The sequence below is a fragment of the Embiotoca jacksoni genome, unplaced genomic scaffold (genome assembly GCF_022577435.1).
Source record: "Embiotoca jacksoni isolate LCO1_2020_lvr unplaced genomic scaffold, fEmbJac1.0.p SCAF_19, whole genome shotgun sequence".
NCBI lineage: Eukaryota > Metazoa > Chordata > Actinopteri > Embiotocidae > Embiotoca > Embiotoca jacksoni.
Genome location: NW_027185329.1, coordinates 9,149,496 through 9,164,866, shown reverse-complemented (window position 1 = coordinate 9,164,866; position 15,371 = coordinate 9,149,496). Strand labels below are relative to the sequence as shown.

At 38.9% G+C, this 15,371-nt stretch overlaps 1 protein-coding gene across 2 annotated transcripts; it reads left to right on the top strand.

Moving 5' to 3' along the window:
• Window positions 1–310: 310 nt before the first annotated feature.
• gipc3 (GIPC PDZ domain containing family, member 3) lies at window positions 311–14,659 on the top strand. 2 transcript variants are annotated; one of them, XM_069152891.1, is made up of 6 exons: window positions 311–609; window positions 6,583–6,768; window positions 6,953–7,133; window positions 11,535–11,644; window positions 12,334–12,412; window positions 14,166–14,659. In XM_069152891.1, the coding sequence occupies exons 1-6, from the start codon at window positions 316–318 to the stop codon at window positions 14,315–14,317; spliced, it is 1,002 nt and encodes a 333-aa protein (XP_069008992.1). In that variant the 5' UTR covers window positions 311–315; the 3' UTR covers window positions 14,318–14,659. The 2 variants fall into 2 exon arrangements, with proteins under 2 accessions (XP_069008992.1, XP_069008990.1); XM_069152889.1 differs by having other exon boundaries at window positions 12,331–12,412.
• Window positions 14,660–15,371: the final 712 nt, after the last annotated feature.

Here is a 15,371-nt window from a genome sequence, read left to right as displayed (position 1 = left end):
GAATAAACCTCTACCTGATGTGTTTTGTTTGTGTTCTCTATGTGTGAGCTGCCAGAGGCTCAGGTGTAACACATACAATCCTCAACTCAAAGGGTGTTGGGTTTCTACCTGGCAGGGCCTGGCTGGCCTCTTTCAGGTACTGTTACCAGGCTACTCTCATCACTAATTTATTTGCATTCTTCACCCGAAAGCTGTAGGTGGCTGGTTGGTTGGGCGGTAGGTCAGCTAAGCGGGGGCAAGTACAGTGTTTCTCCTTCTGTCAGAGCAGTGCACCACCAGGGCTCCTACAGGAGGACCCAACCTGAGCTGGGGCTGATGCAGAACGGGAAAATTATGAGCCCGCAGGACTCCGAGGCAGCAGGGGCCGAGGCAATGGAGGAGCAGAAGACCCAGAACCAGAGCCAGAATCAGGGGTATGTAGAGCCCACAGCACCTTCTCTTCCTCCACCTTCACCACCACCAACAGGGCCACCAGAATACCTGAGACCTAGGCTCATCTTCCACACCCAGCTGGCTCACGGCAGTCCAACAGGCCGCATCCATGGATTCACCAATGTCAAGGAGCTGTATGCCAAGATCGCAGAAGTGTTCAACATCTCCCCCTCAGAGGTACAAATAAACCTGCCAATGAATGTGTTTACAAAAGTGCCATTTACAGTTGTTGTTGAACATAACATAAAAAAAAAATATTTGGTTGGCTTGCATTTCTGGTTGGCCAGGCCAGTTGTAAATAGGTGTTAGGTTTCCATTCTAGGCGTTTTTCCATGATGCACTGTTGAAGATCATTTGCCCTTGCGATAGTCTGCCATACTTTGTACTCGTCTGTGCCTTGACCAGGATCAATGATGGAAACAAATAACTAGATAATGTTTTGTAGTCAGTAAACAGCCACATATGTAACACAACAAGTTATTGTTCTGGATGGGACTTCAGGTGGAGATATTAAATGCTTACTTACATCAATGCAAATATCAACCTGTTACAGTTAATGTGCCTATTTTATCTCATTTATCGTAGGTAATCTGGAGGAAAGTAGTAAAGCTCCAAAAAAGCAGAATCCTACAAATACATATTTGACAAAGCTCATCCAGAGCAATTGAAGACATTAGAAAACAGTCAGGTGGAATACTACAGGGTGTTTAGTACTCCACATATTGTAAACTCACCTCCATGTGTAAAAATTAAATGATAAAAAATAATCAACGATGTAACATTACCATAAATACAAAGTATACTCGGATGTACAGTTGTATCTGTATCTAGTGCAGCTGTGTGTTGTAGAAACAATAACTACAAAAATTCAGGTAATTATCTTTTAAAACAGTTCCACGACAGTATGGAACTAAATAGTTAACTTGTGGCCCTGTAGAGGATTCAAGCTGTTGTTTGCAGTCAGGTTATAGCAGGCAGCTGCTCACAAGGCCAGAATCCTTGAGATCTGCACACTAAACCTTCAGTGGGTCAGGGGTGGGAAAACCACAATGCAGCCCGGTTCTGCTATCAGTGCTATACGCAGTCAAAAACCTCTGCATACCATGGCAATATTTTTTTTGGTATTTCAGACAAGCATTTAGAGTAGAGTGATCAAAGACTGAATGTCTTATGCTCAGCTTGTTCAGGGCAAACTGAAGAAGGTAGATCCACACAGTGACAATTTTATTAAGCCAACAATTTATCAATTATAACTCAAAGTAAACCAAACAGAAAGCGAGTAAATGCTAACCTAGAGCAACATGTGAAATAAACAAAGGATAGACACAAATTAACCTTGGGTGCTCAAAATGCTCCAACCTCCTAGGGCCATCTTGTGAGAAAACTGGTTTCCTGTATATAGACTCCTCTGCAGATAAGAACATTCTCAAGACGAGGGAAAGAGGAGCAAATGATTCAAATTTAAAGAAGGAGGCAGAACGCATGCCAAACAACCCATGCTATAATACGGCCCGTCTCAAACAACCCCACCCACAAAATGAAGAATCCCCCTCACATGGTGCTCAAGAAAGTGCGTCGGCCATTTTCCTAGTCTTTTATGTGACTGGCATTGATCTCTGGATACCATTCTGCATACTGGACAGGAAACTAAAGGGTTATGATCTGTATAGATGGTAACTGGGAATGATGGTTCAATTCAAAGAACTTCAGTGCAAATCAATACCTCTCAATGACTGAACATTTTAGCTAGTGATGATTATACTCGTGTGAGAAGAAGCAGATAGGTTGTTTAACTCCCCCTTCCCTTACCTGTGAGAAGACAGCCCCAGATCCAATCTATACCTGTAATGTAACAGGTTTTACAAACTAGAAAGCTGCACTGACAGGAGAAGATAAATTTATTTACACAAGGGATAGCAGCCTGAGATCAGAAGGACTAGACTTACTTTAAAGGTCAGTCAGTGGAGCCACCACAGTTGAGAAGTTGTGACGAAAACTGCACTAATATCTCACTCAAGGAACTGCATCAATTTATTTTTAAATGCTTGCTTGGATATTTTTTAGTCTGCACAGGATGGACTTCCAGAGACAGCGAACAATTCTTTTAGCAAACTATTACTTTGCTAGGTTAATGGTTAAATGTAATTTTACTTTTGAACCACAACATCGTCAAGATAGCACACCTTGTCAAACCACAAGGTGCTGAAATGTTGGGAGAATGTTTCTTAACCCCCATGGTTTTATGAATGAGGACATTTCTTCAGCTAGTGGCACCTGACAGTGTCCTTTTAGAAGGTCTAGCTTCTTGACACATTTTACATTTTGCACCTAATCAGCGCAGTCTTTTTTAATGTATACAAGGCATCGGATACCAGTCAGGTTTGGTGACATTAACCTTATTGAAATCGATACAAAATCCAGCTGTAGTAGGCTGGTTCAGCTATCGTTCCATCCGCCTTTGCTTATTAACAGGCATCGTACAGGAATGCTGCTTAATAGGGTGAGCATACCCCACATCGATATCATGCTCAAGCAGAAACACAAGTGTGAATTGAACACATTGCTGAATGTGTGACAGATAAGCCAACTGATTATCCAAGTGTTTCACATACTCTGAATTCTTCAGTCTCCCTGAAAAAATGGGTTCAGGTCAAGTAGCAACCAGACATGATGTCACTCATTTGTTTATGAGATGCTGTTTTAAAGCTGCGATTCTGGCATTTTGGCCATTGCTATCTTATTTTGTTTTTTTTGGAGCCAGAAGTGACCATACTTTGACAAGGTGGGGAGTAGCTAGTTGCAGATCAGACTGAGAACCTGAGGACACAAGGTGTTGGCTTCAGTTTTCAGCCCCGAAGTTTGCCGCTGGCTAATGACTTGTGAAAAAAACATGTATTGACTTTATATTTAATGAGAGACAGAACATAATTCAAGACATTATTGGTAGCTCAATATTGTTTGTCTCATCACAGCTAGTGGACCCTTTACTGAGCACTGAAACCTGTGCTGTCTTGTGACACCTTCTGTATTGCAAGCAACAACCAGGTCAGAGCCTCTTCCCAATCCTCGGAGAGTTCAGTGCTGTAGGAACACAAGTTAGACTAATGGAAACATTCAAGGGCTGCTTGCGATCAGGATCGTTAACTCCAAGCTGTTTTACAACTTGGGGAAAAGGTGTGAGACCTGAAATGACTATCCTGGTCAGTTTTCACAACTTTTGAAACAATAAAGACAAACATGAAGCTAATCAACACTTTCAGTACTGTCTTAGTTTTAATCAAGCGCAAGAGAAAAGCTGCAGGATTGGATTAGAATACTTTGACACATTACTGTCAGCAATGCTTACTATCAGATTTACTCTTTGCCAATTGACCCACACAATTCAGGATCAGATATTTAAGTGGCTTCTCAACCATCAGGTACAACTGAGCTCGCTTTATGTTAGTGGGTTTTTCCAGTTAGAAGTCAGGCATAACAACCAATGCTATGATACGGCCCAGGGCTGTCATGACAAGAAGCCATAAAAACATCACTGAACGTGTACACTGGTTCTGGCATTTGTTATAATTAACAATACAGCTACAGCTGATTTTATATGCAGCTGGGAGTTATACAAGTATGATAAACTGCAATAAGATTTAAACTCTTTCAAAAACACAAGTAAAAATGAAAAGCAGCATGGTTGCATATTTTAAATTCTTGTTGGGGTTGGCTGTCACTTATTATATCTAATATAAACTGAAAAAAAGAAGCTATTCTTTGACTGATTTGGTCTCTCATGAATCAAGAATTAATTAACAATACAGCTACAGCTGATTTTATATGCAGCTGGGAGTTATACAAGTATGATAAACTGCAATAAGATTTAAACTCTTTCAAAAACACAAGTAAAAATGAAAAGCAGCATGGTTGCTACTTCTTCTGCTGCATTCCACAGTTTATTTAATCCACACACTCAGCAACAGAACAACAACTATTCAACCTTATCAAATATCATCAGTAGTGGTATGAAAGCAACCATGAAGGCTTCTCCTATCTGTGTATTTTTTGGCCACAAACAACTACAGATGAAGTGATATGAACAAATGTACATTCCATAGTAACTAACTGAGTATTTTGTCAGATAACCACAAACCATTATTATGTAACATGAATTATCCAGAATTCTTTTACTACAGGTTTCCATTTTTAAAATGTAAATGCAGAATCTATTCTAAAGGGAAACCAACAACTAATGTCCATTAACACAGGAGATTACAGTAAATCAAATAAGTAGTTTTAGACTCTAATCATCCCTTTACATCTTTACATTTACATAATGTAATTAGGTGGACAGTCTTATCCAGAACGACTCCGAGAGGAATAATTTGGTGTTGTTAAATTACCACCGTGCAGCCTGGTGGCTAGCTGTTTCTCCCACAATTAAGGTTTTGGGTATCTTCCAGTAATGGGGAGTCTGCCTGGAGATTCTATGTTGTATAACTCTTAAAAGATTTCGTGCAATTAAAGTAGAAACTGAATGTTCTTTCCTTCATATGTACAGTGCGTCAGCCACATGATATCTTGACCTCCAGTCCAGGGAACACTCTGGCCAGTGTGAGCTGGGATAACCTCCAGCAATCCTGAAAAAAATAAACAGTGTTGATAACAGTTGGATGTGCTATTAATAGTAAGCACTGCAGTGACTGGAGCCTTACATTGTAACAAATACATTAGAAAAAAACTCATCTTCTGAACCTTGAATATTTTAAATTCTTGTTGGGGTTGGCTGTCACTTATTATATCTAATATAAACTGAAAAAAAGAAGCTATTCTTTGACTGATTTGGTCTCTCATGAATCAAGAAATTACACAATAATTGAATGGAGGTTTTGAATCTACTCTTTTTATTAGATCGACTGTGGCAACCAGTATATCTATAAGACCTTGAACTACATGCAGATCTCTAGATACAGGACTCTCTAATGGAAATATCAGGCAATGAGTTGGTGATAGTGAAAAGCGCAACAGTTTCCTTGACCTCTTGAGGACTGTACACAGCCACATGCCAGAGAAGACCTTGGACTGCAGTCAGACTGCTCCACCTGCCAAAAGAATTACTATGAACAGGAACCGCTCCAAGATAACAGTTCACTCGGGTTATCTTGAAGTTCCGTTGTGGATTATCAAATAAAATTTGAACTTTAACTTCCGGTTACAGATTAGAAAGATTCAAGATTAATTTTGTTGATCGAAGCCAAAAATACGAACGGTAAAAAAAAAAAAAAATAAAATAAAAAAAATTAAAAAAAAAACCCCCCCCCCCCCCAAAAAAAATCCCCTTTTCTGAAATGAAAAAGTGAAATGAGTCTAGTCAGAGATTCAACTTAATTCCACAATTTTAAATGCTGTTATTTAAGACACATTAAGGCGCTTTAATATATAACCGATATTAGCTGGTGTGATCCTGAGATTTAGTCTGATTTAGTGGCTTCTTTATGTTTGAGGGAGAAAGTTTCACTCTTAGCGTCAATTCAATCTTTGAAAAGCACTTAACTTGTAAAGCAGACAAAACATGTTTAATCAACTTTCTGCAAGTGGTGGCTTATTTTACAAAGTTTAAAGTCTATTTAGACATATACAAAGACTCTTCATGATTTATCACCATGGATATACTATTGCATTCATGCCTTTGAACAAAATGGCTACAGTATCACTTCCAAATAGTTTGTCTCTACTGCCCTCTGCTGTTTAATCGCTGCACTGCAGACATAAAGAAATTCTGAGAAAATTAAAGAACACGGGATGCTGCAGTGTTACAACAAACAAATTGTCCCTTAGTTTTAGGGTATATTCAAATGTAATGCGGTTTTAATTAGAATAGAAATTTTTAACTTTCAACAGTCCAGGTTAGGTGATAATGAACATACATTCCTAAATAGGGTGGATATGATAATGTAAATTGAAATTAAAATGATACATTTTTAAAATTAATTTGCAGTTATCTTTACGAAGCTTCATATGTTTTGTTGAAAACCTGTGTGATAGTGGCACTTGTCCAACTGGACTTTTGAAGTCATTCCATTCTTATGATGTTTCACCTTTGCATGGATGTTCATGATATCGGATTCTGCTGTCGCAACTTTTTCTTGTCCATTTCTTCCCCTTTAGATCCTGTTCTGCACCCTCAACTCTCACAAAGTGGACATGCAGAAGTTACTGGGGGGACAGATCGGACTGGAGGACTTCATCTTTGCTCACGTCAGAGGGGAGACCAAAGAAGTGGAGGTGACCAAGACGGAAGATGCTTTGGGTCTCACCATCACAGACAATGGAGCTGGATATGCTTTCATTAAGGTAAATGGAAGGCTAACAGAAAACTTATAATATCACATTGCTTTTAAACCCTTTTTTAGAGCTTGCCACCCAAAAATATGTTTCTGTCGTATATGACCATATTTGACATTTGGTGATATCTCGACCACAAATTTCAAAACTCTGGGTCACTTATGTAATGTTAATTCCAATGTCTTTATTTCAGAGGATAAAAGAGGGCAGCACCATAGACCAGCTGAAGACGGTATGTGTTGGTGACCACATCGAGGCTATCAATGACCAGAGCATTGTTGGGTGTCGACACTATGAGGTGGCAAAGATGCTAAAAGAGCAGCCGAGAGGCATACCCTTCACTCTTCGCCTTGTGGGGCCCAAGAAGGCCTTTGGTGAGTGGAAAATGTTACGTGTCTGGAATTTAAGGTCATGTGTCACAGTTCAGGAGGGAAAGGGACATAAATGCACAACACAAAAATGAAGAACAAAATAATGGTCAAATGGTTCCATATAAAAACAAAGAACAACAAAACACAAAGGATAAGAAATCCATGACATGACCAAATTTAGAAACCAGCAATTTATGTCTGCAGACTGGGAGTATATATGGTCAGATTGACTGATTATAGAGTGGCTACAGCTGGGGCAGATTGGGGAACTGGGAACAGGTGAGGTGGGAGTGACAAGCAGGAGACCGGGCACTGAGAACGACAGGGAGTAAGGCCCTCTGGTGGGCAAAAGGAGTGACACATGAGAAAACAAATGGAAGGAGCAGGTAATTCCAGAATGACATCATGTGCACAGCAGACAGAGACTAAAAACCTGAGTATAGACTTTGCATATCAGTCAGAAATGGCAATAAGGGTTCAACTTATTACTGCATTGGTTGACTCTGGGCCTATGTACCATTACCATTATAACATGGTAGTCTTGGCACACATTTTGACAAAACATTTTTGTATCCCTTTCTTCTGAATCCTGATTCTTGTCTTTAAACGCTCCCCAATTAAGGTATAAATTGGTTAGGTCAAGATAAGAGTTAGGGACCTGTTACCTGGCACTAAAATGATAGATCACAGACGTGTAGCGTATAGCCCTTAAAGTCCTTCCAGCTGATGTAATCCAGCTCCAACTAATCAGGAGCAAGATAAATAAACATGTCTTTATCGTATAAATGCTATCCTTGGATTTCAGAACACGTAAGAAGTAGACATGCTGTGGTTTACAACACAGATAAGCACAAAAACCCTTTCCCACGATATACTTTTTTGATGACAGGAATATCCAATCAAAGTGGGGTAGCAGCAGCTGATTGCTTTCCCACTTTGTTGGTCACAGTAGCCTGATGTTGTCCCCAGAGGTTGATGGATTTCAGTCCTCCTCAGTACTTTTCAATATGTCATCAGCCAAAGCGAAAGAGGAGATGGGAACATTTTAGATATTACTGGATGTCTGCCAATGAGCCTGGAAAAGTTGTTAAACTTTATAGCAATGATTAATTGACTAGCGTTACAGGGGTGGTTGTCAAGCCTCAACACACAATGATCTTATGGGACAGTAGATGCACAAAATAGCTCTGAAGGGACAAGTATGGCTCAGTTAGATTTTATTTGATAATCAAATCAAATAAAGTAAAAAGCAAGTATTTTAAAGTTGCAAGCAAGTGTCAAAAACACACAAAAAAACCCAAATACTTTTGGTTTGAACAAATGTCCCTTCTTGTTAAAACTGAGCTGCTGATTTTACAGAAACATGAAACATTTATTGCAGTTTGTGTCAAAAAATAAAAAGGCTTTGAGGGATTTCCTTTTTTTTACTGGAACCACTACAAAAACAAAATCTCCTCAAAAAGTGAAAATTGCATTCCAATACATTTCATTACTTCAAGGTGCTCTTATTGCTTACAATCCATCTCCAGACATAAAAGAAATTAATCAAACTTCTCACAGTAATTCAGAAACAACCTGGAACCACCTTTCACATGGGAACACACTCATTGTGTATTTCTGACAGAATGCATTATCCTTTAATTCTAAATGTAAACACAACAACTAGCCTGTAATTGGCCTATTAACTTGAACTTAGTTCCAACCTTAATGCTAAAAACAAACTTTCAACCCTATAAAAAACTGTCCAAAATGTCCTCATGGTCAACTTTTGAAACTACAGTATTCCAGCTACACTTGAGAGAACATTGTAGGGTCTTAATTCCTCAGCCCAACCTCTCGTCCCAGAAACAAACGGTCAACCTGACAACTTTATGTAACACAGGAGTCTGTTTTTTATAAGGCTTAAAGTCGGCAGCAGTTAGCTGGTGCCAAAAGAATTTGTAAATATTTGAGCCAAAGTACTTCCTGTACTTTCTCTCTCAACATAGAGTTCGAAAGCCTCTTTTATTTACATTTCAGTCAATTGCCTACCAATAAAAATGGGTGAGTATATTTATCTAGTAACAGAGATTTACCAAGGTCAAAGCCAAACCAGCGTAATATGGTTTATTCCTTCAGCTTTGGCTATATTTATTTACATCTTATGTCTCAAGCTAAAGTCAAACAAGTTTATTCAATATTTTTAAATAAGTTTTTGTTGATATCCACTGCACTGTGCTGCTTCTTGCCACAACGCAGAACAAATCTTTGTGGGATGAATTTTGCCTTCTCCTTTCCAAGAAATGGCCTACCAGTCAAAGGTTATATAAAGAGTTGTGTTTATGACATTGGGTTTAAAACATGGAAAGAGAAGAAGGAAGTCCCATTTTCTGAGTGGATCTGAATGGTTGGAGCCCTGTTGTCCACAACATTGCTTATCAGATGGGAAACCAAATGCATGGTCAAACGGCTGACTTCCTGCCCACAGATCAGTATCTTTTGATATATCGTCACCTCACTGTTACAGAGACTCGAGTCTGTGGTGGAGTCCCATACACATGAAAATACCAGCAGAAAGTAAACAGCGGTAATTATGACTGAGCTGAAGTTAGCCAACTATAGGAACTGGAGACCCAGGCTCAAAGATGGCACCCTGTCACTTGAAAAAAAAAAAATTGCTCACATTGCACATCAGCCAATAAAGTGTTCTAGCCTCTGGGCTTGCTTCCACATTGTGTGGCCCATTGAACATACAAATTAGTGGCCCTGCTTCCTGCTCAACCCATACAGATTTGACATTGTGGTAATGTCGCACAAATAAAAACTATTTTTCTCTTCTCAGAGAAAGCTTTACAAATATAAACCAAGGATAACTTCTGACAGTTTGCTGTTGAAAGTTTCCTGTCAACTGTTTTACAGATGTCTTTATTACTGGTGGAAAAATGTTTTTTGAGCTACAGGAGATTTTTTTCTACAAGTAGACAGTATGGCAATTTTGACGCAATACTGAGTGGTACATAATTATCCCAGTACTACAAGTAGCCATTGAATCATATAAAGTTTACAGCTCCATGACATGTTCATGGTAGAGCATAGGTGAGCTGTCACTTTGTGGTGTGACCACCACATTACAGCCTTTTCTTGGTGACAGGTGACAGACAGGCAAAAGTAAAAGTCCACAAAATTTAAAAATTAGTTCCACACAAGACTTGGAACTGGCAACTTTTCACAAGGACTTAACATGAACAGTGTGTTTTGGTGTACTGAGTTGTAGAATCTGACTTAGCATGACTGCAGGTATATATTCTGACTGACTGATTAGTAGGTGACAGCAGCTGGGGCTGATTGAGAAAATGGGAGCAGGTGTAATGGGTGTGGACGGCAGGAGGCCATGGTGGGAAACAAATTGAGGACCTCTAGTGGGTGCGGGGAGTGACACAGCGAGACAAACCTTTTCCCGACATGATTTTGCAGTGTTTGTGATGGGAGCTACTGCATGGCACAATTTTATTAAAGGCAAATAGGTCATATAAACTTCAGTTCCTCTCAGCAGCATGTGCTACATTTAGCCTGGCTGTCTATTTTTCAGACGAATACATAGCTTTCTGAAGAACAAACAGGCCACTTAGTTTCACAGCAGTTTCTTCCTGAGTATGAAATGGAAACAGTGTGACATAGCTGATTCTGACCTCCCTCTGAAATAGACTACTTTTTTCTGAGGAATCAGTGACCATTCAGATTTAACAGTTGTGCATTTTTACACAGCTCCCAGACTGTTGTTAACATAAACAAAGTAATCAGTAAAATGGGCGACAGATGAACTGGAAGTTCATGGGTCAAGTTCACTGTAATACTGGAACACTCCCTTTATGAGAAGCAAATGCTCATTACTGGCTCCAACAAAGTTTTTTCTGTAGATGTGATACAACATCACAACCAACTACACACTGAACTGGCAATTTCTTCCTTAAAGTCAACAGTGTTTTTTAGAGATAGCTGATTTTTTTCATCAAGTATCACTTATTAAACTATATTTCATGTTTAAAAATGGGTGGAAAGAGCAGGGTGTTGTCAGGTAAACTGAGCACCAATAAAAGCCTGACCAGTTAAAATAGTTGATGGTTTTATTATTTGTAAGAAAAGAGGTGACCATCCAAATGATGGAATGGGATGTGAATTATGATATCTTAATTTGTATCTTTTGTAGCGCATCAGTTTCATGGGAGGTAATTGAAGGATACCTTGGTAGTTAGCAGTGAGAGACACACGGGGAATGTTATGAGCAAAAAAAAAAAAAAAAAAATCCAATTTAAAAGGATAATAGACTGTGCTGTAGCCTGTAAAAAAAAAAAAAATACCATGTCAGTACTAACTAAATAAGTAATTCAGTTTGATTCATGATTGTTGTCCCGCATGTGTGGTTAGACATGATTGGAATGAGGACCAGAGCGCCAAAATCTAATGAGGGCAAGATGGTGAACGGGAAGGAGACGCTGCGACTTCGCTCCAAGGGCGCTGCTACAGTTCAGGAAGTGGTGAGTTTCACACGCTCTGTCAGACAATGACTGATTTAACATCCTGGTGTACTCAGTAACAGTACCATGTACACACATATACACACACAGAGCTATCATCAATGATTTCTCCTTATCAACACAGTTTTTTTTTTAAATTTTGTATTGCTGATCAGATCCTTTTTGTCTCAAACATCCTTTGATTTGAGGTCTTACTGTACTTGCTGAGTCATACTAAAAGATCACATGGGGACAGTACAGACCTGAACTGAACTGAAATGAACTGAAGACCCGAACTGACCCCACTCACACATCGACAAACAAAATGACAGTCTTTAACAGGAAGTGACTTTTGTAAACAAACTGATTATTTTATTTCCTACATTCCCGGGCAGGAAACTTCCCTTCACACTGATCTGTAACGTGAACTCAGACATTTTCGAGGACAAAATGGGTCATTGGTTTTCAAGATGCTTCACATTTTACACATTTTGCAAGCAAACAGTTAGTATCAAAAGTGATAATGAGGGATTTAATCATTTATATATTCATATCACATAAAGGCAAGCGATAAACAATAACCCATATTTGCCCTTACATCTTTTAGCATCAGAACATATGTTCACAGTTATTAGTATTGATATCTAGAGAGGGGGCATCAGTGAATTTCCACAAACACCTCTGTGTTTTTCTGTCTGCTCTGCCAGCAGAATGAGTTTGAAGAAAGTGCCACCAAGAAAGTGGACGACCTGCTGGAGAGCTACATGGGCATCAGAGACCTGGAGCTGGGTAAGACCACCTACAGAGCACTCGTGTCCTTAAAATAAGACTTTCCTTACATTTCCACATTTGGGCGTACAAAATGAAGTGATCCGGCCCTGAACAGATGTTCACACACGAAACGAGGAGTCACTGTAATCTACTGTGGTTTTGCTCTTCATAGTGCCTCGCTGCTTCTTTGGCATGCTGGATGAATTTGAGAAAAATTCCTCCACAGATCTTACTACAAATCATGTCTGATGATAAAGTGTGCCTCCAGGGAGCAGCTCTGCGCGTTTTTCCTATGTGTGGCATGTACCAATTTTTTCTTAAGATTTTTTACCTTTAATTTAACATGGGCTGGTGGCTTTTTTGCAATAGTTGACAAAAGTATTATAAGTTACTTATAATACTGGTTGCTTTTTCTTGAGCTTTTATCCACATCTCACAGTCTTCCTTAGCTGAGCATGCCGTTTTATGTCCAATTGAGCAACCTGCAGCTGAATAAGGCCATAAAAAAAGGTTTAAAAAAACACTAAGTGGACCTTGAGTTAAGATTTTTTGTCAAGGGGAATAATGAAATAATGATAGAAATAGTCTTTGTAGAATGAGCAATAGTGGGATCCTAACTATTTCCCTGCAGGTTATCAGAACAACTTCATAAGATAAAGAATGAAAAAGACTCGTGGTTAATCATGCTGAAAATTTGAGAGAGACATGAATTGACCCTTTCCCAGGCTTTCAAAGCCGCTGGCCTAGTTTTCTAAATGGACATTTTGGCCGCTTGGTGTAACCCTGTTTGCTCAGGCAAGCTCCAACAAAAAACATGTATGGTTGCACATTTTGAGCCAAGTATTATGGGGGAGTTTGGTCTTGAGACAGACAAACGTTTCTGTTTGAATATTTCTCTATCATCCAATACATCCTTCTACACAGACATCTTCAGGCAAGTAGAAATATGGTTGGTGAACAAATTCTCTCAGAGATCCTGTTGTTTGGGCAAAACACATACTGAGATATTACTGACACATGAATGAGATCATATTTAAATAATCTGCCAGTGCATCAAGCTCAGGATTATCCTTCTTTATTATGACATTGTTGTGTTTTTCTAGACTATACTTGCTGATGAGCTGATTTTGCTTTCATTTTCTTCTTGAGAGACCTTAAATGAAGGGTTGAACTGTAGGTTATTCTAGTTTAGTTTGTGTCCCATGTAAGGCTTGCCTGATATTACCAGATCCAAAATTCACTGCCTGAATATATGGGTCTGGCTACAATCCATTAAAGATGGTTTCCAATCATTGCATCTTAATGGTCGTAGACCTTGAAGTTATTGAAGCGGCCTTCAACCAGTCACCATATACAGCTGCCATAGTTGGAACTACTTCAGTGGCATTGCACTTAGCCACCCCCACTGGTCGCTGATTGGTCAGCATGTCAGAGTCGGTGAGTGAACTTCAATGCAAACAGGGTTTCCAGACTATAATCACAGCAAAGAAGACTGAAGCTGTGACAATAGTCGGGCCGATCCAGGCAGATATAGGATCACCATTTAACAATTGGATTTAAAATACAACCTTACAATGATACATTTGTGATTGTTGGTAAATATGGTTGTAAATACATTTTGGTGACTCTTGTTTGGCTTTGGCTAGTGAAAAAGAAAATTTACTTTCTAAAGTAAAAACTTACAGCGTTTGATTGTATCTATCCTTGATATACCCCTGTCTTGATTACAGCTGGTGAGAATGTTCACTCTTGTGTCACTTTTTCTCTGCAGCGACCACCATTGTGGAAGCGGGAAAAGACAAGAAGAGCCCTGATGACTTTGCCGAGGCGTTGGATTCAGTTCTGGGAGATTTTGCTTTCCCTGATGTGTTTTTGTTTGATGTATGGGGAGCCATTGGAGATGTCAAAAATGGCAGAATCTAGATAGTTACTGTACACAATTTACTGTTTTCTGCTCCATCCAGCTGTAAAAAAGTAGCATGTAGAAGTGTTTTAATGTTGCCTCCCCAGTATTTGTGTATATTTTTAATCACTTCCTTTACGAACATGACAGGGGCTGTAATTATATCAACAATTTTTTGAACAATCAAATGTTGATACTTTATCCAATACAGATTATCACTATTAAGGTTTTACTGAATGTTGTCAAATCTTTACAATAAACACAAAATACAGAAAATTGCCATAATACATGTGTATTCAAATCAGAGCTGATTATTTACTTGAGGGTGGAAAAAGACAATCATAACATTTGCTGGTTTACCAAAATACACAAATATTTTGAGTTTGATTAAAGATAAAAGCTTATAAAATGTTTTGAGTTCTCTCTCTTCATAAATATAGACCATCATATAAATAAGACATAAGAAAACACCGTGGAGAAACTGGAACCGTGGACATCAGTGAGACATCTAGGAATCCAGGAAGTCTGATAAAACCACTAAAGCCTTTTCCTTTGATGAAAACCCTCAGGGAAGATCAGGAGGGCAACATTTTTGGGACTGTTCAAAGACCGTAAACATTTGTTTGCTTCATCATTTGTACCCATGATTTAACCAAGTGGCCCCAAAATTCAAAAGCAATTTAAATATTGTCAGTCCTCCAGTGCGTAACTGATCTAACCTTGAGCTTCCAAAATATTTCTATTTTAAGATATTAATGAAACAAGTCATCTGAAAATGGAATGCTGAGGGGCCAAACTCCAGCTGAACGGCTTTGCTCTACACCTCAGATTTCCCCACATGATCATTACTGTCAGGAACAGGAACTCAACGCACGATTTCCCACAACAAAAATAAACAATTATTTTTGTGTACACTTGTGCTTGAACATCTGTGCATGTAAACTGATCTTTTGTAATTCTTTGCATCAATTTAGCCTGAAAAAAAAATGAAGGTCTTCATGACAATAATAATAAGATAATTTAGTATCACATTCTCCCTTGCATTACATTTTTGCCTTGCTTAAAAGAGAGAAT

What these genes read in the sequence shown, in the direction of transcription:
- gipc3 (XM_069152889.1), top strand. Translation starts at nt 316, where the DNA reads ATGCAGAACGGGAAAATTATGAGCCCGCAGGACTCCGAGGCAGCAGGG. An exon ending in TCAACATCTCCCCCTCAGAG is followed by an intron (nt 610 to 6,582) that starts GTACAAATAAAC and finishes CTTCCCCTTTAG; the next exon opens with ATCCTGTTCTGCACCCTCAA. An exon ending in GGGGCCCAAGAAGGCCTTTG is followed by an intron (nt 7,134 to 11,534) that starts GTGAGTGGAAAA and finishes ATGTGTGGTTAG; the next exon opens with ACATGATTGGAATGAGGACC.